The 27,125-nt window shown below is 34.4% G+C and overlaps 1 protein-coding gene across 1 annotated transcript in view; it reads left to right on the top strand.

Annotated features, from left to right (window-relative positions):
* The first annotated feature begins 628 nt into the window (after positions 1 to 628).
* Positions 629 to 27,125, top strand: part of CCDC102B (coiled-coil domain containing 102B) — a 140,278-nt gene continuing 113,781 nt past the window's right edge. Inside the window, exons 1-4 of the mRNA XM_074547915.1 lie at positions 629 to 714; positions 14,198 to 14,818; positions 16,641 to 16,849; positions 21,376 to 21,484. Of these exons, the coding sequence (XP_074404016.1) occupies positions 14,210 to 14,818; positions 16,641 to 16,849; positions 21,376 to 21,484 (927 nt within the window). The 5' untranslated portion in view covers positions 629 to 714; positions 14,198 to 14,209. The remainder of the gene's footprint in view (positions 715 to 14,197; positions 14,819 to 16,640; positions 16,850 to 21,375; positions 21,485 to 27,125) is intronic.

Below are 27,125 nucleotides of genomic sequence, written 5' to 3'. Positions count from 1 at the left end.
TGGTTACAAAAATGTTGGAGTTTGTATTCCAGAAAGAAATAATTCTTATCTTAAATTTTAATATATAACTGTAAATTTTAAAGCAAAAAGAGCTTTTCAATGTTTTGGGTGTTTTTTCCTAACTTTCCTTGCCTTGGTCTTTTCACTTCTCTGATAATCTAGAATACTGCAGTTTTTCCAATTGCAGAGCTAATTACGAAAGTACATGTATTTTTAAGGTTATATCATCCAACTGAGTGAAAAACTAGACTTATTCTAGGTTATTTAAAACTCAGGAGGGATAGCAGGAGCAAGTAGTGGCATAAAAATCCAACCAATTTGGTTGAACATTAGGACCTGTGCTTAAGTACTGTGATTCAAATAACTAATTTAATCTTACACAAAATATTTGGGGGACTGGGGTCATAGTCTTCAGTTTAGAAAGGGAAGGAGAAATAAAAACTGAGCAAATAATGCTTAGTGAACAACAATATGACAAAAAGTTTTGGTTTGTATAAATGACTTGTACTTAGAAGAAAAATGTGGTTTTAGTTTTGATAATGCCTGACCAATGAGAATCTTTTTCAAGTTACTGTGGAGTGGCCTTAATGCTGTAAATAATCCAATTGGCCAAGTCCCAGTACAGTGCAGATGAGAAAAGGATGCAGGAAATTCTGTTGTTTACACATGTGTCTCTTACACTGAGAAGCAAGAGGAGCCCAGCAAACTCAGAAGGTAAGGGAGTCCTAAGCTTGTGAGTTTAATGTTTAATTTCTATAAATCTCTTCAGGGACAAAGTCTGAGTTACTATCATGCTGATGATAAGGAGAAAAACATCTCAACTGCCCAGAAAAAGTACTGAAGATCAGAAAACAGTATTTGAAATATGTAGCTAAGTTATATCTAGCTGGATTCTTCTCTTCTATGTTTTTTGATACTGTCATGTAGCATTACTTCTAACATCCCATTAAACATAACTTGTTTTTCAAGTGTAGCAGAAGACTTGCTTACTATAACCAGGTAAGTTTTAAAAATTTTCTAAGTGACAGTCTGTTGAAGTTATTTCTTAGTTTTGATTAAAAATTAATATAAATGCAGATGTTTAACAGATTATCCAGTTTTACTACTGAAAACATTTTTAAACTTACTTTGTGAAATGTATATGCAATGGCATAAACTGATAAAACTTTGGTACCTTTTAATGGGGGTGGTATTATGTACATAAGGGTCATGAAAATATTGTTATGCGTTTGCAGAAGTTTGTACTGCATTTTTTTTTTTGTTGGAAAGCAGTGTTTTCACAGTGTTTCTATTTTGATAAGTTATGCAACTCAATAATGAGTTGTATAATCCTAACTTCCTTCAGGAAATATCTGAAGATGGGATAAGAAAAATGCATTCTTAACTGTATGCTATTATTCTAATGCAATGAAATATATTTTTTGATACTATGATTTGTTGATGTTGGACAAATATATTCAGTCGGTCATTATTTTAAAGGAAAGTATCAGAGATGGTGTGAGACACTGTGGATGATCCTTCTGCAATAAGAACCAAGAGTCAAATTCCAAAAGAAATGTTCCTAAGTTTAATAAGCCGATATAGCAAATAATACTAACGGGCTTACTACTGACTATCCAGATAGATGCATTTTGTTTGTATTTTGTTCTCACTTGTTCTTAAAAACATTTTATGAAGCAGACTCTGCTATAAATAGTCCTCTAGCTAGAGTCCTAGTTTTTAGTTTAGAATTCCTGGGCTGATAGAAAAGTTACTTTCATGTTTCTGAATGCAGTTCTTTGTGTAAGATAATGAAGATAAAAGAATTTCCAAAGTATATTAGGTATCATTAATAGAACTAGTCATGTCACACCCAGAGACATCTACAAAAATATGAAATTGAAAAATGTGAAATTAGATGTCTGAGGGGTTCTTTTTGTGCATTTGCACATAACCAGCTTTGAACCGAGGCCGCTCTTTCACCTTAAGTATAAAATAAGCTCAGGTAAACCTGAAAAATAAATCATTTGAAAATGAATGCATGAAAGGAGATGTTAATGAACAGGCTCAAATTATGGTCATTTACTTCAACACAGACAGGTAGATATTGGACAGAAAGGTAGATATTAGAACCATTTGAAGTGTACAAATATGATATTCATGTAATCATAGGTTCCTAGAAAGGCTTGGGTTGGAAGGGACCTTAAAGATCATCTAGTCTCAGTCTTACTCCCCAGTACAGCAGGTTGCTTAAGGCCCATCCAACCTGGCCTTGAACACTTCTGGGGTTGGAATCCACAACTTCTTGGGGAAGCCTGTTCCAGTGGCTCACCTGATCTATCCACTAGAAAGAAAGTTCTTTCTAGTCCATACAATGATCTTTAATTAATGATTTATCATGAAAATTATCCTTCCTGAACCGTTTGATTCTCTGCTCATGCTAATTAAGTAATCTAGGTCTGATTTACACTGGGTTAAATAAGACTGGATTTTTTACCAAGGTCATTCTTATTTAATGTCAATCACATTACTGGAGGAATACCCTGGAGGAATTTTCATGAAAGCTCCTATTGTTTTGAATATTTTTAATATGTATTTTCAGTTGACTTGGATGTTTCTCCATAAGTTTTGTAGGTGTCCATTTTTGAAAAAGTGTGTCAACTTCCCTTCTGCCATGCTGAGTAGTCACCAATTATTCAAATAATTTATTCTCTTTTAGTGGCACTACATATTGGCCTAGAGCAAGAGGGCACTAAGAGAATAGACGTGCTTCTCTATGCTTTTAAGTGACATCTAGGATACAACAGATGATACTCAGTGATTTATTTTATTTGACCACTCTAGTAACTCTGGAATCCAGGTAAAAGTCACAATGTGGATTACTCCTTTGTTCATTTCCCTCAAAGATGATTTAGTGATACTGGGATCATCATGAGATAATGTCTTACAGCATTAAATCACACAAAATCAAAGTCCTTGAGCTATTGATAGACATGAGATGGTGTTAAAATACTAGAATGGTTAGGGGAAAATAAGAATAATTACATATAAATGTCCAAGTAGCAATCTTTTTGTAAAGAACAGTCTTAAAAACATTAATTATACAAGATATGGCTTCTAAAACTGTTCTGATGAAACCAAAAACATCTCTGCACAAGAGAGTTGTCAGTTCTGATACAATTATATCAGAGTAGTTGAACCAGCCAAAGGGATATGCTCTGACCCAGAGAAAACAAAATATTCATGAGTGTTCTTACTTGTCTGCTTATGTGGGTGGGAAAATCACTTGTTTCTAGACTCTGAGGAGTGTTTTGAAGAAAAATTGTTTTGTGTCCTAATAAGCATTGGAATGTTTTATGTCTTGGTCTGAAACAAATCATCAGATATTTGTGATTAATTTTCCCTACTCCCAGTGTTATGAAATTTCCTTTACAAGTAGGTCATGTTTTGAATAGGAAAGCATCATAAATGACTTCAACTCTAACAAGACAATTCTTGATCTCTCATATCATAAAGCATATGGTTTTAGATACTGTTAAGGGTTTTAAAACTCAAGAATTTCTCAAGAGTATAAGCAGGGATTAGAAACTTAACTTTTTCAGGGATATGCCATTACATCTTCCTGCTTCATTGAAAATAAAATAAAAGAAAAAAAAGAAAAGACGAAAAAAGCCACACCAGAAAAACCCCCAAAACAAAACATGCCTCCCTAAACCCAGTGGGATAAAAAAGCCTGTAAATGGAAGTGAAGCTATCCAGTTAAAGGTCACTTTCCAAATGAGTAACACAGAAGAAAATAGAATTGAAGTACAGACTCTAGAAAATAAATTTGTGATGATTTTGTCTAAATAATGAAGCTTCTCTACACATTTAAATGATCTCTACTCTTTGGATGAACATGTTTTAGCATTGCATCTGACCTAATTCTTGTTCAGTAAAGTGCTTTTCATTATGGCTAGTCTGTCTTCTGTTTCCTTTTTTTTACTTTTGAGGCTAAAAGAAACCCTGCTGATCTGACCTGTAGCCTAATCTAAAAATGTGCTAAAAATCTCACAGATCTATGAAATCCTCAGTTGTGTTTGGGAGTAGTTGAGCCTTCTCCACTATATTCAATTATAAGCTACAGTGATTCTCACAAGGAGGTGGATTTGGCTTTTGAACATAAGTAAATGAAACATGAAATAGTAGAATGCTAATACTATCAATAGCTGGGAAAGGAATTTAACCTTTGAGAATTCAACATGATACAATGGTCTTTTGTTTTAATTGTGAGCTATAAGCTTATTTGTAGCTTATTGCAGTTATTAATATTTCATATTAATAAATTGTTTAACTAATACCCTGGATGAAAATTACCAGCTGAATGAGATGTTTTTAGCTTTCTTGTCTTCTTTGACTTTTAACTTACAGCTGGCTTTAATGCTTGTAAAGGCTTCTAAGACCAGTTATGACTTACATACTCAAAGGCAGATCTAAGCTTGTGGATGATGTATACCTTGGGTGTTATTTCCCTACATTTCTATAGTCTTCCCTCTTTCTGAAAACTTCAGAGGAAATCCATGCAAGACAGTGCATGTGTGCACTGGCTGAGCTCATATCCAGTGTGTAACAACACACTGACTACTCTGATTGAGCTGAGTCTTTTGAGATTCTCTGTTGTGAATAGTCCTTTCTATTGTGAATGACTACTGGCTCTCTTGTAACATAGCTGAGTGGTGTAAGAAGTTAGCTGCTTATCCTACTTGTTCCCAGTAAAGGGAATGACCCTGTTAGCACTGCAACTCATTTCAATGTAGGTTAAAAATGTTTGTCACGCTAAACACGCCCTGAAACTAACTTATTCTGCTTTCTGTGTAAACAGAGGAGGAAGACACATGCACTCAGTTAATTTTAGTCTTAGCTGTGGAGCTGCTGAAAAACAAACCAAGCAAATAAAAAAAAAACCCATACCATTTTAATATTATTAGAGTAAATTTCATTGTGACTGCAGAACAAGGTGTCTGTAGGTATCTCTGTAAATCACAGGAAGAGTTCACTTGTATCTTTAGCTATAAGCATTAAGATAGTGCTTAAGTATAGTGAACTAGTAGTAAAAAATGTGAACCCTATTCTTCTGAAGCAATTACTTGTTTCCAGTTTGAGCAACAGATTACTATTGTTCTAAAGAAATCTCTCTGTGCTATTCAGAAAATATCTATTAGAGCAGATGTTTAACTGATATGAATTATTTTGTATGAATTAACCATTGCCTTATTTTAAATACACTCTGAATCTGTTCTCAATTGAAGTTATTGTTAATATGCTGATTCATAATCTGTTTTTCCTAATAATAATTCAAACAATATATTCCATGGAGATTACCCATCTTCACAATGAATCACTGAGATTAAATTAGAATTTAGGGGACTTGGTTACTTGTTTAACTCAACAGTTTACATTAGGTTTTGTAAACCTATTTGTAAGTCGTTTATTCTGAAAGGGTCTAAAACTTTGAGAGTTCATACTTGCCTTAACTATCTAGGAAGTTTGTTTTGCCTCTTTTTTCATTAATCATATCTTCATAAAATATGGTAATCAAATCTCAAAGGGGAGCTAGCCAAGCAAACTGTCTCAAATGCCACAGCTACCAGGTTTAGTTGGGTTATGATTGATTTAGCTTCTACTTAGCTCTTTTTGAGACCATCTGGGAAAGCTGTTGGTGTCACACACACTCCCTTCCCTCCCTGCATAATCTGATTATACAATATGTTTTTTTAACTGTAGTGGCTGAGAATCAATACTACAGACTTGAATGTACAAAAGATATGGGTGAAATGTTATGGAACTGTGTAACCAAACAAAACATTCTTGGGGAAATGAAGTTACTGTAAATTATATTTACAGCAGTACTTCAGAGCTTCTTTTGGCCTTATGGGTAGTAAATGACAACATCTCTATGTACAAATATTTATGTTACCCATATTTAACCCTAAGGATTTGAATACAACTTCAAAGATGTGAAGAAAGATCAGCTTGTTGCTGTAAAAGACTTTGAAAGATATTGCAATGATATGTAATCACTTGCATTGCCCAGTAGACCTAGATCAGAGTATATAATTTTGGTTCTCATCTGAAGAAATAGTACCCAAACTGTTTAAAGTTTATTAAAATTGGCAGCCAAACAAAGAAAAGAAAGAGTAATATTTGTTTAGTCTTTACATTTATTGTAATCTGTGACTACCTTCTAAACTGTCTTTTTATGAATGCATATGTTTATAGTATGTATATATAGTATGTACATTATTTATATAATCTCTGTAATATTAAACAAGATATATTGTATGCACATGTTTAGAAAAAACAATTGAAATGCTGAATAGGATTTTATTTTAAAATGGATATTTAGACATGGAGAGAAAATGATAAAAGGAAAAAAGGAAAAAATGAAAAAATGTACATAGGACCACAGTGAAGTGGACCATGTCCTTTTTTTGGTGCATCCTTTTTCAGAGAGAATTCAGCATTTCATTTTGAGCAAGCCTTAAGACACCCCTGACCCCCATCAGCAACAATAATGTAAAATATGCTGTGAAAGAAATCTTGTCCTAAATTACTACTTTTAATTATTGACACTGTTTGTATTAGTGTAACTTAATAGAACAAATTCCCTTTACCTAGGGATGTTTTATTCTGTGGAAAGAAGTAACCGCTCAGTTTTTAAAAGCCTTGAGCCATGTCAGCTATACCAACCCTGTGGTCAAATTCTCCTATTGGCATGGAAATTTTCACTATATTTTACAGAAGCAATTCACACATTATAATACCTCATGGTTAGATGAAACATGGTATAGGTAATCATTGCAATAAAAGCATCAGTCCAAAAATTTTATATGAAACTCCATGAAGAAGTAAATGTTTCCTGCAAAACACTAATTTTTGCTGTTTATTCTAGATTGTTTCCCCCGGTGCTTAGAACTGACCTTCAGCCTGGGAAGTATCTGGAAATGCTTGATTATCTTGTTCACCCCTTTCCTTCATACACATATTCTCATATTTTCAGTTGCTGTTGGCAGAATAGATTTGGAGGAAAAAGCCTTTCTTCTTCTTTTCTATGTCCCTTACTGCTGGTTCCTGACAAGAGTGCAGAATTGCTGCTTTTAAGGCAGTTCAGTGTTGTCACAGAAGGAGCTTATTTCCTGTGGCTCTTCCCTACTTATGTGGTGTTTTGTGACCCATTTGGCTAATAGTTACATATTCTGAGATTCACAATTTGTGATCTTAATTTTTATTATTTCCTGGATGTCATGGCAACATTGTTAAAACTGGGAGGAACAGGCTTCTAGAACTCTTCAGAAATCACACTGCTCAGAGAATCGTGTTAGGGGGGACTTTAGAGATCATCCCCCTTGCTCAGAGTATCATATTTAGGAATTCTACAAGGCATGCCTTTGTTTCACAAGAATTTCTGTCACAATAGAGATTTAATTTTTTTCCAAAATGAGTGGGACAACTTACACCTGGAATTTTAAATCTTATTTCAAATGATTGAAATAGATTGTGGAAAAAGATATCAAATGAGGACAAACTGGCAACATGACTGGCATGGCCAGCCTGAGGGCCACTTAGGGCCACTTCATGTTTTGGTTTTTTGAAGATATAAATTATATATATATGCAATTTTACCCTACATGCCTTCAAGTGAATTATTAAAACCTTCAGGAGAAGCAAACTACTATTAATAATAGAAGGATTCCTCCTCTGGAGTCAGAGAATTTTGCTTATCACAATGGATACTGGAATATCAAGAAGCAGTATGCTTACTCCTCTTGCATAGTGTAAAATGCTTATTTCAGCATTATGGTGATTGCTATATTTTCCTTTGGTTTCTGGATGGTTTACTAAAATAGAAAAAAGTTTAACCATTTCTAAGTCCTTCTTTCATTTACTACTTCCTCTTAAGGTTTAAGTGGTTTATTGTCTTTCAGTCACTCTCTTTGCTGCCCATCCTTTACCTCTTCTCCCAGGAATTTAGCTGTACATGGACAACTAATATAATGATGCACTTCCTGGGGGTACTTCAGAACTGCCTTGTCTGTCACAATGTTTTGTATCAGAGTAAAATGCAATTTTCCCTGCAGATGTACTATTTTCCTAAAGTTACTTCCTAGTTTTTACTTTTTTAGGCCTGATAGAGTAGCTGGCAAACTTTGTTTCTGGCTTTTTTAATAGAATGCGAAGTTGAAACCCGAGTCTTTGTTTTGCCTTCCCTGTCTGTCATATTATTCCCTCTCATCATCTAATGTTGATCAACTCAGAAGTGAGATCAGACTTCAGTTTTACATAGAGTCTACTATGAAGGGCTTACTTACATTTGGTCCTATACATTTCTGTCTCTGGAGTTTTTTAGTGTCTCTTGATAATAAATTTATTAATTTGTTTTCAAGGCAAAGATGTCTATACTATAAAGAAACAATGAGAAAAATAGTGATATTCTGGGCTCCCAAGATTATAAATTTCATCAGACCTATAAGTGTGGAACTTAGCACTTTTCTCTTTACTGTTTCCTCTAAAACCTCACAAATATTTCAGTCTTTATCCTGTCCTTTAGGAACTTTGACAATTAAAGAACTTGGAAACTAAGATTTAGGCCTGACATTGTCTCTTGCACTTCAATTATTCAGGTGGATGTTATGTTATAGAAGGAAAATGAGGTCGCATAATTTCAGTCTTAAATATCAGAACATTAAGGAATTGCCATTGTAATTTCATTTTATCTCAAAGAGACACTTAACACACATCATACTGTCCAAATTCATGTCTTAAGAAGACCAGTTTTTTCATGTATTTTTAAGATTTCCTATTTTCACAAAAAAGTGCAAAACAATAACAACAACCCCTCACTGAAGCAAAAAACCTGACAAACCCCAAAACATTTCTCTTTGTGAAGTTAAAAGCAAAACTTTATACTTTGTCATTTTCATAGCATAACTGGTTTTAGTTATGCTACGTAAACAACATTTAGTTTATTTACTGGACATGAGAAGGAAGTAAAACAGGTTTTGGAAATAAATTAGATCTTTATTGACATTTTTATGTTAACAGGAAACTAAAGAAGTATGAATAGGAGGGAAAAATTATCATGTAACTCCTAACAGGAAGTAAACAATTAGCATTATTTGTCTCTTCAGACCATTTTTTGGCTGATTTTTAGTTATGACACATGTAAGGAATACAATGTTTGGAAACAACATAGCTTAAAGATTTACCATATGGTTTAATATTGTTAATATATATATTTTTTATAGCTGTGGGAAAAAAATAAACAGAATCATCTTTGGATGTGCATTAAAAAGTCCTGAATGCACTATCTTTTATTTTCATGAAGTAAGACAATCTGTATATTATGTCATGGTCTGTTTGGATCTTTCAAATTTACAACACAGTGTACTTTGTAAATTGAACTTTATTTTATGAGCTTATGAGCTCATTTAAAAAAATAAACCTTTAAAAAAAGTCCTCTGTGTCCAACAACACCACCAAAACATCAAGGCGTCAAACAATGGTGGAATCATTTTTGTACAGAGTAGTCCAACATATGAGCTCACTAATTCATTATTTCCCTAATTCACAAGCTGTCCTATTTACAAGTTCTCTAAATTGTATTTTTCCATGAAAAAACTAGTTACCAAGCTGTCAATGCCAGTGCTCACTCTTTCTCCTCTCTTGAGGAGTGAATGTCTTCATACTACACTTACCAGTGTGATGTTTTTTTCACCATACATTTCTGTCATTTACTCGGCAATATTTTTTCATCTAGCCACTGGGTGGGACCCCTAGGGGTTATTAATTAAAACCAACTTTACAGCAGGAACAGACACACAAAATTTGCTCTCCTTTTCTTGAGTTCATCGCTTGGTAGTTAGCAGCCCTTAGTAAACAGCCAAGTTTTCAGGGAGTGAGTTAAATCACTTCCTATATCCTTATAATGACCACATCACCTCCATCATTTCCTTAAAGCCTTCTCTCTCTGTCAGGGTCTGTAAATAGGTGAGCTGCAGCAATACCATGGAAAGTTCTGGCTTTCCAGTGGCACTTACAAAAGAACATGTTGAGTTCTAGGATTCATTTTGTCCTATTCAATTTATATATTAGAGAAAAGAAAATTAACTGGTTTAATCTAAAGCAGACATTTCCTCTAAAGACAAAATACCTTAAAAAAGTTTGGCTGAGGTCTTAATAATTAAGAGACGTGTAAATAAAGATTAAGTCATGCAGTTAGAAAAAGGATGTTGAAATTGTATCCTCAAGCACTGCCCTAGCTACTGAACTGACTGAAAAAGCTGAGTTCAGTGACCAGGTATTAACATGAGGAAAGTGCAATAATTCTTTTCTCTCCTGGTGATTTTGTTTAACGGTGCCACCAAGGGTGAATATACTGCTGTTTACCTAAAACAATAGGTGGCAAAAATAAATCAAGAGCTCTTCTCTTTCTTACTGGTGTTCAGGATCATTAAGTAAATATGAAAGGTTGCAGTATAATTAAATATCTTTCAGACCCATTTTCTTTTCCGTCTTCGCCAAATGTCTGTTTTTTCCTCTGAGAACTATCATCACTCTGTTCTCACTCTATCATCACACCTCACTCACATGACATGATTAATGTTGCTTCATATATTTTGTTCATGCTCATTTTAAATAATTCCATTAAGAAAAACAACTTTAAAGTGATGTTGTGTTCCTTCTTATCACTCAGCTGTTAAAAGTGAAATGATCAGAAGGCTTCATTGATCAGAAAACCCCCATTTTCACCAATCCTCTAAGTTTATTTTATCTTTCCATCAGTTATCTTTTATCTAGTAATTATTTGCTAGCAAGTCTGTTGCTGCAAACTCAAGTAATGACTTTAAAACTAGCTCCACACAGTATTGTTTTGTCAATTTTAGACCTGTGATATTTCTGATGTTAAGAAATTTGTGTCTAACATTAGCATGGACCTTTCTTCTTTGAATTATCTTTAACAGACAAGTTAAAAATTATTCTTGTTCCCTCTGGAACATATATAATATGTATAATATATATAATATTATAATATATACAATGTATAATATATTATATAATATATATAATATTTTATAGATTATATATATTTTTTATATTTGATAGATATATATTTTATATATAGATCTATATATAATATTGTATAGATGAGAGTTTTCAGAGATCAATGTACATATATGATGTTTTCTGTGACGTGGTCGTGTACCAGAGAAAAGAATAATTTTTTAAATAACATTATATATATATATATATATATATATATGAGAGAGAGAGAGAGAGAGAGAGAATGATTAAAGATTCAATATCAACAGATTCAATACTAAAAGAGTTTTTAGTTGGACTGTTGGACTTGTTTTTATCATAATTTCATCAGTCCAGTATTTTTGAGAACATGAAAGAGTAGATTGATATGAACTATAAATAAGATAAAATAAGTCCATCCTAATCATCCCTCTGGAACTGTGAGATTTTTGACAGTTTCAGACCTTTTACAATAATCAACACATTTTTCTAATTTTTAAATCTTTGCTTTCTTTCAAACTAATATTTTAGTCCACTTCTTTAAAAACAAATACAAGCACAAATCTTCAAAATTCATACTTTTAATAAAATTCCTGTTACCTATTTCACTTATTCAGCAACATTTCTATTGTTTTTTCTTTTATCCTGAGTCAGCCATCCACTGAAATGGGTTGTGTTGAGATCTGTCTCTTTTAATGAAAAAATGATATTTTATTCTACCTCTTGCAATCTTAGAGAGAGTACCTAAAGAACCTGTTTTGATTAGATTTTCTGAAAAGGAGACAGGGAAGTCAATACAAATAGAAACACCTTTTCTTTACCACCTTGGAGCGAGATAGCACTTCTGTTTTCTGGAGGAGGAGTGACTACTTTTAATTCTTAATTTTTCTGAATTTTAGTTTCAGAGTTGGGATCATCTATCCATGCTGAAAAGTGCAGGCTGAGTTCAGCCTACCATAAAATGATTAGAAGCCTGAGAGACCACCAGCCTTCTGTACAGGCCTACTTCAGTTGTTGCAGTCTAAGTCTGATCTGACTGGCAGTGTCCCAGCCTCCAGAACACTTGAGCCATCACAATGGAGGGAAGCAAGAATTCGTGACCAATGTTTCCTTTTTAGCCTCATGTGATCTCTGATCTTAACATTTCTCCAGCTTTGGAAACATTACTGAATGTCACATGACAAAATCACCTCAAACCTGTAATGAAACATCAGCAACAGGCTATTCTGATTCATAAATAACTCTCAAGTCTTTCAAATTTTCAGATTTTCAAATTTTTCAAAGAAAAATATTACCATTCTTATTTCTCCATCTTTTAAGATTTGTAAATTTTGCATTCCCCAAGTTCTCGCCTCCTTTAATGAATATGCAAAGAAGTTAGCAAAACACACTGAAAAAACTACTGATTATGAAAGGTGTAATAAGTACTTCTGTAGATATATACTAGTTTGGGGCAGGCACATAAAAATGTTAAGAAAATTTATTGTACTTTTTTAAAATCCAAAAGTTTCAACTATTTCATTATGTATTTATTACATTATGTAATATGTTTTTTTATATATTATTATGTATCTAAATTTCACTGTGGTTTTGTTTGATTTTTTTTTTTTTATTGAAGCTTTAGGAAATCAAGGAATTACTACAACCCAGAAATTAAATTAACAACTGACTGCAAGATATTTAGTTACTTTGGCTCTACTGGGCCTCATACAAGTTTGTGGGTGGCAATAACTTTGTATTTTGGATTAGGCTTATTCAAATTATATTGCTGGAAGAAAGTCAAGAAGTAAGAAAGGCTCAACCCTGATGAAGCTTTGGCAGCAGCTCTGCTGCATCTGTGTGATGCTGTTGTGGGGCTCGATGGTGCTACACCAGACAGAGATAATGAAGGGAGCTGGGAGTCCTTCACTGTCCCTTTCCTCCTCTCATATCCGTACTCCAGTACAACAGCTCTCCATAAGCTTCTAACAAATGGCAAATAAATGTCCTGAAAATCATGGAAAAGTTGAAAACAGCTGGAAAATTGTAACAAAACATGCAAAACCTTCTATTCAGTTGAAATGAGACATAACTGAACCATACTGCCAAAGCTATCTACTCTTCATGGTTTTGTTAGCAGCATCAGCCTTCTGCATTTCAAATGCAGGTGTTAGCACTAATTACTGAAACAAATAAACATTTTTTTTACAAATGGATATCACAATACAAAAGCAATTTCTTTTTTACTTCTAACAACCTAGTCTTCTATTGAACTAGTAAGATTCTTAAGTTTGTTTATTTGTCTGAATTTTGTTTGTTTGGCTGCTCTGGTTTACATAACCAAGATGAAAAAAAAACCCAAGGAGATATAAGTGGCTAGTCTCTACAGACTGTCCACATCAGCATTTTCCAGCACTGGGGTAGGGAAACAATCTCTGAGAAACTGCTTTTCTTCTAGGCCAAATAAGTAATAAATAATCAAAAGATAAATAATGAAAAAGAATGCAACAAGATTTACTAGCTGAGTCATACCACTGCGAGGTAGGCTGTACAATACAGTAATAAGGATAGTGCTACCCTTTCAAGAATAATATAAGAATATGCTACCTGGAAATCTTCTGGAATGCAGACAACAAAATAAAGCCCCCTATAAAAAAATACTTGATTTTTGTCTTGAAAAAAGGAAATCCGAAGGTCACAGGGATTTTGATAATATTTTTTTTCTTAGGTATGCAAATTTTAAGGCAAGTTTTGCCTAGTATGAAATTCCACAGTTTGGGAAAGAAGGCAAGTAATTTGTGATTGTAGTTCTAGACAAATAACTTCCTCTTGCTAGATATTTAAAATATATATTGATTCAATTCAATCTTTTCTTGAAGGAAGAAAGCTTTTGTCTGTTTTCTTTAGACTCAAACATTTTTGAGAGCACTATGGTTATTTAATGACTCTTTCTTTGCAAGCAAGTCCTAGCCTAATAATAGATCTGTCTGTTTATGCTGTACTCAAAAAGTATTAAATAAAAGATATTTTAATTGCTATTTCATGGTGATAAAGCACATTTCTAAAACATGAGCAGCATCATTAAGCACTATTATAGCAGTAAAAACCCCAACTGTTGAAGGTTATTCATATGATATAATTAATTAAAAGCTAAATTATTGTCTGTCTTTGTCTTTTTTAGGAGTGAAATTAGATGATGAATCAAAACATTAATTTAGACTCCATTCAGAAACAAATGGAAGAGATGGAGGTTTTTGGGACCCAACCAACACAACCTGATAAATTAGATAGATGTTGGCAACCAGGTGACCATTTGTTTCATTCAAGTCTTCCATCTCAAAGTTTCTACCCAAATTCACCTCATTATGCACATATGCATAAAAGTTACAGCAGTGATTGGGAAATTTTTGAAGCAGTAAAAATTCAGGAACTGGAAGAAGTCAAAGCCAGAGCTGCCCAAATGGAGAAGACCATGCGCTGGTGGTCAGATTGCACCGCTAATTGGAGAGAGAAGTGGAGCAAAGTGAGAGGAGAAAGAAATAAAGCACGAGAGGAAGCAAGACAATTGAGAATCAGACTAGACAGTGTCATAAAAGAGCTAAGTGTGCTTAAAAAAATAAATCAGGATTTAGTAAATGAGAAGGAAAACTTGAAAAATGGAGCTGCTTGGAAAACGGAAGGCTGTTGCTCAGAAATAGCCTGTATTAAAAAAGAACAAAGCCTGTTAATGTTTCTGGAACCAGAACCTCCGAAAGACCTAACCAAAATCATCAAAATTCCTGGGGCAGAAGACACAAAGAAGGTAAAGAATGGGAAATGTTTTTTGTGGTTCATGAAGTAGTGACAAAGTATGGATGTGTACATTGAAATGGGATTTTTCAAGAATTTGGACCAAAATATTGCCTGATCTATTCACTAGCAAAACCCTTTGGCCCCCTGACCCTCAGATCTAAATATTTATAATATGGGAAAATGCAGAAAACAATTCATACCCTTGCACTATGACTAGACATTTAAGGAACAGAGACAGACTATTATATCCAATAATTTACATATTGTTTTGATTATCTCTCATGTTTTACAGTAGCAGGATACCTCTCTTGTCTGAATTAATCATGTTTTGTATACTTACATTCTTTCTCCCCTCCAAAAAAGCATATTAGGTTCTTGGCTTCTAAAGAACCTAAAGTCTAAAATCATTGAATTCTCTCTGAACTTCAAAAGCATGGGAAAAGGTAGGCAGTTCTTTTGCAAATTTGCAAGACTTCTTATTTGATAAGGAGAGCTATTAAATCATGATATAGAATTTTAAAAAATCAAGTATCAGCATTGGTTAAGCAGCTCCTAACTTTACACAAAAGATCCAGTTACATTCATCAAAAATCGAAGCATTTGTTCATGTTTAACTACCTTTAATTCTGTGCCTTGGAATGCACTATATAGTCTTCATAGACACCACCAAAAGTCTTTACTTGTTTTCTAACAGATGGCAGTGTTTGTAAATATAGGCAATTTTTTTCACACATTGCTGGAATATGTTTTTCCCTGCATTGTTGAAAGTAGAAAAGTTTTTAGTTCAAGAGAAACTGCCAAGATCTTAGATCTGTATGTATTCTGTTTGGAAATTTTACTCTCTAATGCATATTAACGATATTATATTCCTGTGAAATCTGAAAAAAAAAAAAAAACAAAAATATGGTAATGTTAGTAGCAAGAATAGTTTTTGACTAAAAAGCATGCCTTTCATATTTTCAGACAAATTTGCCATTGGAAGGAAATGCCACAAAATATACTTTAACTATTTTTCCTTAGTATAAAACTTTTTCTACTTAAAAAGTGAAACTTTATATGTGAATGGGAAACATTTTTATTTTTTCAGTGGTTTCTAGTATTTTCTGATGTAAATTTTGGGTATTATTCTAAAATCTCAAAAGAACAGAGTGATGTGAGAGAGGATTGTCAGTAAACTGCTAAAATTAGATTAGCTTTTAAACAAGATTCCTCAGCTACAGTAAAGCAAATACATTTCTAAGGGAAACTTGTTCACAAGAGACACTCAGTCTTCCTCAAAAATGTATATTTTACTTTTAATTTTTTTGCCCATTTTGATATTAGTTTTTCTTATGTTTTGCATGCAAAACAAGTATCTTCAAAATAGATATCTATATACATTGTTCCTTATTAAAAACTTGTATAAGCCTGCTTCAGTATTCTTTACATAAAGTTTGAGTTCCTAATGTAAAGTTTCTCAATACATTATTTGTATGGATAAATTGCATTGCTGGTTTTATTATTTCCAAGATTCTGTCTTCACCAGAGTTATAGCCAAAAAAAGAGAAATTGAATATATTTCCTCAGCAAAGACACATTTGAAATATTTTGGATATGAAGCTTGTCATAACAGAATCTGTAAGAAATCACAAAATTACAGTTATTCAAATATACTGACATTTTTGCCCCTTTCTACCCATATACAGTCCAACTGTCTAAGATGTTACCTATTTCCTTTTTTTCTTCTATGTTCCTTAAATGTCTAGAAGAGCCTTGGTAGGCCCTGCTGGAGCTATGTTAGACTTTTTCCTTCACTTATGTTTTTCTCAGGTGTCATTTTTTTGTTTTCTCAGGATGTAAACAAAGACCAAAGCAATGACAATAAAAAAATCACCCCAAAGCCTCCCGATTTCTTCCCCAATGGACTTCCCAGGATCTGTTTGGAGAAACCTAAAATCAGTTTAGGCACTACAGCTAAGACAACAGAGAATGATTTAATACATGTATCAGTCTTAAATTTGCATTTGGCTGAGATGGGGAAAATTCTACAGAAGGAAAGAGAGTAAGTGCAAAATATATCCTACTTTTGAAATTCTCATAAAAGGGTTTAGACAGTTTCTAAAATAGATATGGTGATGTTTGCATTTGTACCTCATATGTTCTAAACTTTCTTCATCGCTATTTGCAAGACTTTTATAAGAATTTAGAGAAACAGTTCAGCCAAGTATGTTTATTGTTTTCTTTGGCTTGTCTGTCATTTAAATAAGAGGTTTTCCATACAAATATGTAATTTGGTATCAATGCAGTGATATCTAATGTATGTTATACCCAGTTATTGGAGTGCTTTATGCATAATAACAGATTTTCATATACTTTACCAGCAGACTTTGAAAGAGTCCAACTGCAGAATGAAAAAGGCTGTTTTTGAATTCAAAATATATGAATCAGCTGCAAAATTCTGTTAACCTCTTCGCTTGTAGCAAAGTCTCTGTTAAAAGCCAGTAACAAAGAGGGAGTAACAGATTTATCGTACATTTATGTAGCAGATCAAATTTGCCTGACATAGATACTAAATGTATATTTTAGTGGCCTAAAAGAAGTTTTATCTTGTATAAATGGTCAATATTGAGAAAGATTGAATCTCACCAGAAAGGCTTTTCAAGGAAACATAGAGTATGTGATGTATGATGATGTAGTAGCAGACTTCAGGCTGTAACTACAGGTAATGGTAATTTCAAAATCAGTTGAAGTTAATTATAAAATTAAAAGGAAGAAAATTTCCTGTCCATTGCAAATATATTCAACACTTTCAGTTCAGAGAGTCTTCAATGGCAAACTGTGCTGAAGAATTTCCTTCCTGTAAGTTTATTTCACATCTCCTGGCTGTCAGTTTATTTCATAACTGTCATGTACATAGCACAAGTCTGAGGTAAAAAATCCTTTCAATTCCTAACTCATATTTAATGTGCTTTGTTATATGAATTAGATAGTTGTAGAAAGCATACAATAATTGTCTAGTTGAATCATATAGCAGAAGATGGCTGTGCTCTCTCTCCTTGAAAGGTATTTCATTTGCCTGTGAAAGCAAACATATGTGTGTGTTAGGAGACTGATGCCTCATATACCCATTTTCCTGGGGTGGAAATATTTAGGGGCCTAGGGACTTCATCAGCAATCAAGTATGCATACATATATAATAACTTTCATTTAGAAAATAGAAAAATTTTCAACTCACTTTTAGTCACTTCTCAGGAAAAACTTTAATAGGTTTTTGTTTGTCGGTTTGTTTACATGCCTCTCTAACCAATATTTAACTGTACTTCACAGAGACAGATTTTTTCATTTATTCATTTTTTCATGCATTTATTTTTTAAATTTTTCATTTATGAATAATTTCACATTCATTTATTTTGTACTGTGGTATAAGACAATAAATTTACTGGCACACAGTAAGAACTGGGGCATGTTTATAACATGCAACATGTGGCAATGCCAACCTCAGGCACCAAGCAGTGATTTCCACATAGCAGCAGGGATGGGTACAACAACTCCTTCTCCAGGAGGGCAACATTTCCTGCATGGAGAGATGTTATGTAAACAGAATATATGCAGCTTCTAAGAAGCTACTATATTTGGCAATGCAGACAGTAAATAGCTAGGAATAATGTTACTAGGATAAGTATTATCATAGTCACCAGTCTCTTGAGATAGCTGAATCTCTGTTGAGCAGGCTGTCACCTGCCATCTCAGAAAGGGTTGGTCTCCACCACTTGGTAGAATTGGTGGATTTTGCCATATTTCCAACTTCAGATTTCCAGTTTTCTCTCTTAGGTTTTATTCTTGCTCATGTCAGGATTTTTAATCCTGTATTCTGGAGTTGCTAGTAATGACTATCTCAACAATCTCACCCCGTTTGCATTTTTACTCCCCTTATCTTGTGTGGCTCTAGCTTAAGTATTTTCTCACAGCTTCTTTCTCACAACTTAGCAATTTTCTCAGTGAACTTGAGCCAAGAACACACAGCTGTGTTGCATCAAAAGCAAACAGATAATAGGCAGCTTGAACCCCAAGGCCAGACATTACTTTAGCAGTCAGTGGGATCTTACTCATACAGCAGAGGACTTCTCAGCAGTTTCCTGGTTTATATGCAGCACTCTGACTGGTTTTTTTCTAGAGTCAAGTTAGCTGATGCAAATCCAGTGTTTGAATTTCCCTCTAAGTTACCTACCTAGTAACCTTTTTGGTTTCCTATCTCTCTGCATAAGATATTTTGCTTTTTCACCCTGAGAAGACTTCTGCTTTTTGCATTCTGCTTAGAGCTATCATCAGTAATGTTGACATAACCTTATGCACACAGATCAGGCTTTGCAAAGGACAAAAAGAAAGAAGGTCTAAAAGAAATAATAAAAGTAAAGGGATGAAAATTAATGTTTTGACATTCAAAAAAAATATCTTGGCTTGGGTTTACAGTGTGAAACACACCAACATCCTCTACTAGGTACTAATGGCTCACATCAATTACACATTTGAGGTCCATTAGCATGAATGGAAATTACAAACCTTATGAATGGCTCAGCATTTTGCATAATCATTTGCTTAAAATAGCTGTCTTTTGTCATCTTTTGGATCAGTGTTCTCATCTAATTGTCTTCTAATTTTAAGGTAGTAATTTGTTCTGTTTTGAACTTAAAAGTGTTTATTTCTTCTAAAACCAAAAGCTCACAAACTAGTTGACTGCTAGTTAATAATATCAAAGAGGAACTTCTTAAGACTGGATGGGTAACACAGACAATGGATACAAAAGGTTCTGACTAAGCAACAAAAAAATCCTCTTTTTTCCTGTGAGGATCACTGAACACTGGCAATGGTTTCCAGTTTCCAGGAAGGTTGCTGGGTCTGCATCCTTGGAGGCATTCAAAAGGCATCTGGACATGGTCCTGAGCAATCAGTTCTAGGCAACCCTACTTGAGCAGGGGGTTTGCACTAGATGGCCTTCTTGAGGCACTCTCAACCTCGACCATTTTCTGTAATTCTGTGATTTAATTAGATAATGAGTTAAAATGTCTCATTACAAGATCCATGAAAAATGCCCTGAACTTGATTCTAGTAAGTAAGTTGCTTCTGATGTCTGCTATATTCTTTCTTCCACTCTTCATTTTCTTTATTTAAATAGTAAACTTTATGTAATCAGAATAATTTCTTTCAATTAGTGGTATCAGAGGGAGCTGACTTCCGTTAAGAAGTACTGTAACACAAAACAAAACTAGTGTCTTCTAAATAAGCGAAACATATTGTACATTTCTCTTACTTTTCAGAATAGACCATTTCTGAGGACTTTCTCTGCATTCAATGCAGTCAATGGACAATTATTCAAAGTATTAGAATGTCATCTTTCATACTTTCACTTTCTACTGTATTAAATGTCTCGCTAAGAATTCCCTTAGTTCCCCAATGATATCATCATTCCAATGAAATATCCCATTACTTTGAAAGCAAAACAGTTGAGTTGAAATGCATGAAATACATATTGCTCCATTTTGCTTGGTGAATAATGGTGTTTATTTTATTACTGTAATGTTATGGGATTTCTAGATCTTTGCTAAGATAAGCAGTGCTATATACTAAATCTAGGCAGAAAAAGGATATCCCTGATTCAAGAGCATTCCGTTTAGGTGTAAAAGAAGAGAGAAGATATTTCACTATAGTGGATTGCTTCATTAAAGTAGCTGACATTGCTTCCAGGACCTGAGTCAGCCCAGTCAGTGGCAAGTCTTATCTCTATATAAGCCTGCAGTCTGCTGCATAGAAATGTTCCAGACAAATTCCATCAATACACTTTGGTTGAACATGTGATTATTTAAACCAAATATTGTCAAAATATATTCTAGTAAGGCCGGCAATAACGTCTTTGTTAAAAAGGTTGAAAAATTCTATTAGCCTCCGTTAGAATAGAATACTGTGGCATGCAACAGTTTCTTTAATTGCCAAGTATTAGGTATTTCTTTTCAACTATTTCATATTTTTCTCATTGTACAGGCATAGTACTTCTACACTAAATAATACATTTTCCTGAAATTCTTCTAGCATTTTCTTCCAGGAGCTATTATTTTTCAAAACATGAAATATACATCTTTTAATAATGTTTTTCAACATCAAACATGAATCATCTTTGGTTTCTGGTTTCTATAGTGTGTATTTCTCCCCTGTACATGTGTTTAATCTGTTGTCTGTACTAAATGCAAGTGATTTAATATGTTTTCTTTGAGGATCTTCACTAATGTGAAGAAACTTGTGATAAATTAGGTGGCCTGAACCACCAACTGAAGTTAAATTTTCTTCAGTTTATCTCAAAATTTTATTTTATTTAAAGTTTCAATTCTCTATGACTGGATTTCTGTTTTCTCTTTAACTATTATTTTGATGAATCTTTTGGACTAATTATGCAATCATAATAAAGGTTTTTAGAAAAGTCAAGATATAACATTGACAAAGGCAGCATAACTCAAGCTATGAGAAGGAAATTCAATGTAACTTTTGTTCTGTCAGCTTCAAAATTGTACAATGATAAATTTTAAAATACTTTTTTAGAATGAATGTATTTCTGGAGAAAGAAATGGAAAAGATGGAAAACGAATTATTTCTTTGGAAATGGAAATATGAAGAACTGAGACATACCAAGCTGGAAAGCCTGAAACAGGTATGTTAGTAGTACATTGTTATCACATGGATAAGAAGGAAAATTTAGACTTCTGATTTCCTGTGTTGTAGCTAAGAGTGAAATTGTCTCCATGGTTTATGAATGTGACAAATCCACCATATATCAATAAGTATTCTGTGTAGCCAGGTGGGAGGGACCTGGTGAGGGTGTGTGGATGCTGCCATGGCAGCACCTGGTGCTGGGAAGCTGTGAGAGTGGCACTGGGATGGCTCCACAGGCTTCCAGGAAGGACGAGCCAGAGCAGGCAGGTTCCATGCCCCTTCCCTTGTGTGGTGAGGCTGGTGGTCCTGATGTACAGCAGTGTGTGATCAGGGTCCAGTGGGGCTTGTGTTCAGAGAGAAGGGGTCCATGTGGGGTAAGGGGATGCTCAGGAAAGCCCTGCCACCCTTCCTGAGAGGCTGGAGAAATACAGCACTAGAGGTGTAGAAATTGCCTGAAAAAATGTGTCGTTCCCATCGACGTGGACAAGGAAGTAAGGCTGGGCAGGATCAGAGAAGGCAAAGAGGAGATTAACAGGATCTTCACAGGGATCCAGAGATAAAAACATCTGAACCACATGGGAGGGGAAGTCAGAGGCTGTGAGTTTCACAGTGAATTGAGTCCCACAGTAGGAGGGCTGGAAAGGTATGTTCTCCAGCAACTGCAGGATGGCTCTTTTTCCAGATCTGCACTTCAAAAGGTTCAAACACCTGGTAGTGAAGTAAGTGAAGAAAGCGATAACTGTGAGGCATCAGAGCCAGCTTTAACACACACCATGCATTAACATCAGGAGAAGCAGCAAATGGTGGTAGTAGGAGGCTTGCTCCTGTGAGGATAGAAACCCCTTTGCTCCCCACTTGCTTTTTTGAGGGTTATGTGGCTTGCTGTGGGCTAGGATCCAGGAAATTGCAGAGAGATTGCCGAGGTCTGTCCAGTCCTTAGACTGCTATGCTGCTACCCATCCTGATGGGCACCAGCTGGGGGCATATTGAGAAATATCACAGAGCTCTGGGTTTAGGTCATGGGGACCTGAACTAGGAAAGGAAGCAATGAGAGATTGCAGACCACAGTGAAATGAAGAAGAGGTGGTCAGCTGGAAAACTCAGAGCACAGGTTGATAGGAACATGAAAGACTTCAGGAATGGTAAAACAATGTGAAGGGACACCCGCCTCAAATGTTGGTAAAAAATGCACACATCCTAGGAAACAAGCAGGGAGAATTAGAGCTGTATGTTGTTACAGAACTACGATATTTTTGGAACAATTCAAATACTGTGCCAAGTCCATGCAAGTGGAGTACTGTGAAGGACTTCTAGAAACACTGGCAAGGAAGGGCTGAGGAAATGGAAGTTGCCCTCAGATCTAAAAGCAGCTCATTTCTTTTGAGGTCTCCAGAAGGATGGGAGATAATCAGACTTGTGAATTTAGGATCAGAGAACAGGCCAGTGAGGGTGTCATTGTGGTAGGAGTTTGTTACAGACCACGTAATGAGGAAACAAAAAAAAGTGTTTAAAGAGCACAGATCTTGGAGTTGTAAATCCCAGTTCTTGTGGGTGACTACAGCTGCCAGAAAGTTACAATAGCTGGTGCAACCACAGAGATTTCAGTGGGGTTTCAGGAATAAATTCTTGCTGAAGGCCCAAAAGGGGTGATGAATAGCTGGATCTGCTGTTGACTAATATGAAGGAAACTAGCTGGGTATGTGATGATGAATAATTTCCTCCTCTGTGGTAGCTTTGAAATAGCGGTGTCAGTCACCCTGAAAGAAGAAAGGCGAGCAGCAAAGTACAGACCCTGAACATAAGGAGAGTAGGATATTGGCTTAGTCAGGGAACTGCTGGGAAGGCTCCCAAGGGAGGCAACTCTGATAGGTAAACAAAGGAGTCAACCAAACCTGTCCAGCCTTGGAGTACAACCAAGGTTTGTCCTAATACTCAGGAGAACAGGTAGATGTGCCAGGAGACCGATTTAGCTCAGCAGGGCCCTCATGGTGGAGGTCTGATGCCAGAAAGCAATGTACTTTTACAAAGATCAGCCTTGAAGGAGTAATTTAAGAACATTGCCTGGTTGTGTTGAATTAGTGTTAGGAAATACATGTTCATTTCAATCTGTGTCCATGATTAGAAGAATAGAAAATATTTGTATTGCAGTTTGCTGGTTTTAGCTTTCAGGACAATGGATAGAGGACCTCTTTGGTCCAACAAAACTCAAGATGTGTGTTTATATAGCTAAACATAGATAGTGAATTTAAACTGTCCTATGACTTTAACATCTCAGATTTTGAATAATGGAGAGAACTTAATTAGTTTTCTTTCATGTTCTGGAAAGAATTGCAAGCAGTCTATTAAATCTCAAGTTCCAGTTAATAGGTGATGCATATGCAACGCAGCAACAAACTAATATCTATCTTTCATATTTGAGTTCCTTTAAATTTTAGTTCTTTATTTTCTGTTCGCTCATTAAGTAGGATTTTAGCTTTTTATACTTGTGCCAAACAGAGGAACTCTAGGTTTAGTTAATAGTTTTACTTAAGCAATTTAATCTTCATTAAATGCTTTATGGCACTGTCATCAGGAATAGAACAACATAAAGTAAAATTTTTCTGAGAATTCATTGGAGATAGAGAACAATATTTATGCATTTGCATGTCTACATATATGTGTTGCTGCTTTTTTCTTGGGAACATGCTCAATTGCTTTAATTGCTAGCAGGAGGTAATAGTTTGAGCATTCTTTTCAGCTTCTGACATTTATGACATAAATCTCATTTTTAAATTGCAGAAAAAGACACTGATCTGAATGAATCTGACTAATTTGAAAGAAATTATTTATATTAGTGGAGGGGGGTTTCTGTAAGTGGAAACTTTACTGAAATAAACCAAACCTTGTGTGTTGTCAACACAGATGTGAATATTGCTCACTATATATTACTGTTGAGAAATGGATGCTGGAACAACAGACAAGAATTTTGACAGTGAAAAATTTGAAAGTGGAATAAAGTAAAGTGCAGACATCTACTAGGCTAAGCCTGGAATCTGATTCCAATATAAATTTCCAATATTAAATCACAAAGGAATTTCTAGATTAAAAGCAGATCAATCATTACATCTGGATTATTTTCATGTCCTTGACTAAATTAATCTGCTATTTCCTTTGGTAGATTGCCTAACAGTCCCACTGTGAATGTGAAAAAAAAGTGCTTGGTTTGCAAGTGACAGTGCCACTGCAAATTAAACCATTTTTAGGAGTGGATAGCTCTTCTAGCCTTTTGGAAATTGGAGAGATTTTGGGGAATGTTAGAAACTTCACAGCTGTCAAGACTTGATTATTAGTGCTCCCAGTAACTAATCACTTTCTTTAGTTACTTTCATTAGAAGACAAGTATTTACTCATCTTGGGACAAACAAAATATGGAAAGCTTTGGTGATCTTGATGATCGTCGTGTTAACATATTATCCATTCAGCATCAATTTGGAAGTTGCAAATGAGTTTTCAATATATTGAGTTAATTAAAAAAAGTAGGAAAGTGACAATCTGTGATCATAGTAACCATGAGCATTATAGGTAGCTTTGTGCGACATTGATCTTGACTTGTTTGAGGTCGTAAATTAGACCATTTTAACAGGTACAACAGAAAGTTGCATTTGGTGTCGTAACTGATAATTTCTTTTTTTTTGTTCTAAGAATTACATGTCTGTCCATTAAAAGATGTAAAACACTTTGTTATTTTAAAAACAGGAAAGAAATTACTCAGTATAAAATTGCACTAATTGTTGTATTTGCGTGAGTATCTACAGAAAGGCAAAATTTGTTTGAAAGGCTGTTGAGTAAATAAAGAATATTGACATTAGTTATACTTGGGTTTAAAGTAAACTTTGTTGCAAAGAGGAGGAATCTTTAAGTTCTCTAAAGAGCATTAAAATTTTTACATCCCTAATTTTGCTTGTTGAATGTCCCCAGGAATGGAGTATGCAATTTTTTCAGATACAGTTTAGTTTACAGCTCAATTAACCATCAGTCTGAAAAACACAAAAATTATGTCTGAGTTTGATTAGTTAGGTCTTTGGCCTCTGGAAAACAAAGCAAATCCTTGGTGTGTTGCTGTGATGTTTGCAAACAGAGAATTGGAATGAGCAAGCCTGTTGAAGTTTTAGGTTTTAAAATGATCATTTTATCTTATGTACAATTAAACATTCTTGTTTATACTCATTGCAAATCTTCCTCAAAATTTTAGATCCATCCTTATAAATCCTGAATGATGTGCTTTTCTGATCATTTAAGAGTTAAATAAGATGGGATATTTACAAAACTATCCTGAAAAAAGTGGAAAAGTGCATGTCCTACTATAGTCCACTGGTGTGCACTGTAGACTTACAAATGCCATTATAGGCAGTGCAGGTCTGTGTGGTTTAAAAGAATTTTCAGTTAGCTGAAGTACAGAATGTACTCTTCCTTTCCATTATTTAGTGCTTTGGTAGTTAATGAGGGAAATTCCTATCTTGTTCATGGGATATGAGGCAAAAATTACACTAATTGGTACTTAAATCTTTTTGGAACATCAGTGATAAAAAAGTATACCTAGATAAAAAGGAAAACAAGGTAAATGAACATTTTGTATATTTGGCAGAGACATTTCTGTTCTTGCTCTTTTTTTTTGTTGTTGTTTACAATTGAAAATAAGTCACCAGCTATTGATTTTGCAATAGAGCCAAAAAAACCACCTTTAAACATTTTTAAAACAAATGTTTTCTGTTCTCTCTTAGTATATAGATGTTTTACACTATATTACAACAATCTATGTATTGTTACTTAGGAGCATTACTTTCTTTAAGAGATTGTGAGTGGTTTCCTGCCTGTTGTCCCCAGATGAAGGAAGCTCCACTGATGTGAGTGAAGCTTCTGGATAAATTAAGTCTTCTCCTATCACTGTAAGCATTTCAATGCTCTTTAAAGTGGAACAGCCTATTTGGAGGCTCAGGTTTTCAGCAGGTAGATCTTGTTAAAGACTCTGGATTATTTTTACCTTCTCCAGATTTCTTTATTCTGAATTTATGTCATAGTGTGAAGGTGCTACACAGCTGTTTACCTGAAATTGCCTCTTTCATTTGCTTAGTACATATATGAAATAGAAAAGTGATACTCTTATAATCTTACAGAAAATTTAGATACATTTAGTAAGATCATCTATTCTGCCACGTGCTCTTCACCTGACTCAAAAAATGCCTTCTGTCTGTTCCCTGAATCCTGCAGAAAGCATAGTAATTACCAGACATAAACCTGAATGGCTGTACTGCCTCCTATGAATTTCTATGTTAAATTTCTTACCTAAGATGCCCAGAAATGTTGAGTACTTTGCATGGCTATCATAGGAAAACAATTCTGTACAAAAAAAAATTATAGTGCTTTCATACAGAATAGACAGTAGTCTATTTTAGTGCGCTAAAGGAGTTTTTATAAAGTTTGATATCAGAAGCCTCAAGGCTGAGATTTAAAATATCATTAGGCAATTTTCTGTAAACAACATCTGAATTATTTGAGAATGCAAATGACTTCATAGAATGGAATCTTGGTGCAGTTAATTTTCCTGTAATAAAATCTCATTATTTTTAGACTACGTCTAGAATTTTGAGTGTTCCTGTGTA

This window comes from Zonotrichia albicollis, chromosome 1 (assembly GCF_047830755.1).
Source record: "Zonotrichia albicollis isolate bZonAlb1 chromosome 1, bZonAlb1.hap1, whole genome shotgun sequence".
In the NCBI taxonomy this organism is placed as follows: Eukaryota; Metazoa; Chordata; class Aves; order Passeriformes; family Passerellidae; genus Zonotrichia; species Zonotrichia albicollis.
The sequence above is the reverse complement of the archived record's forward strand: the minus strand, read 5'-3'. Positions and strand labels throughout refer to the sequence as shown.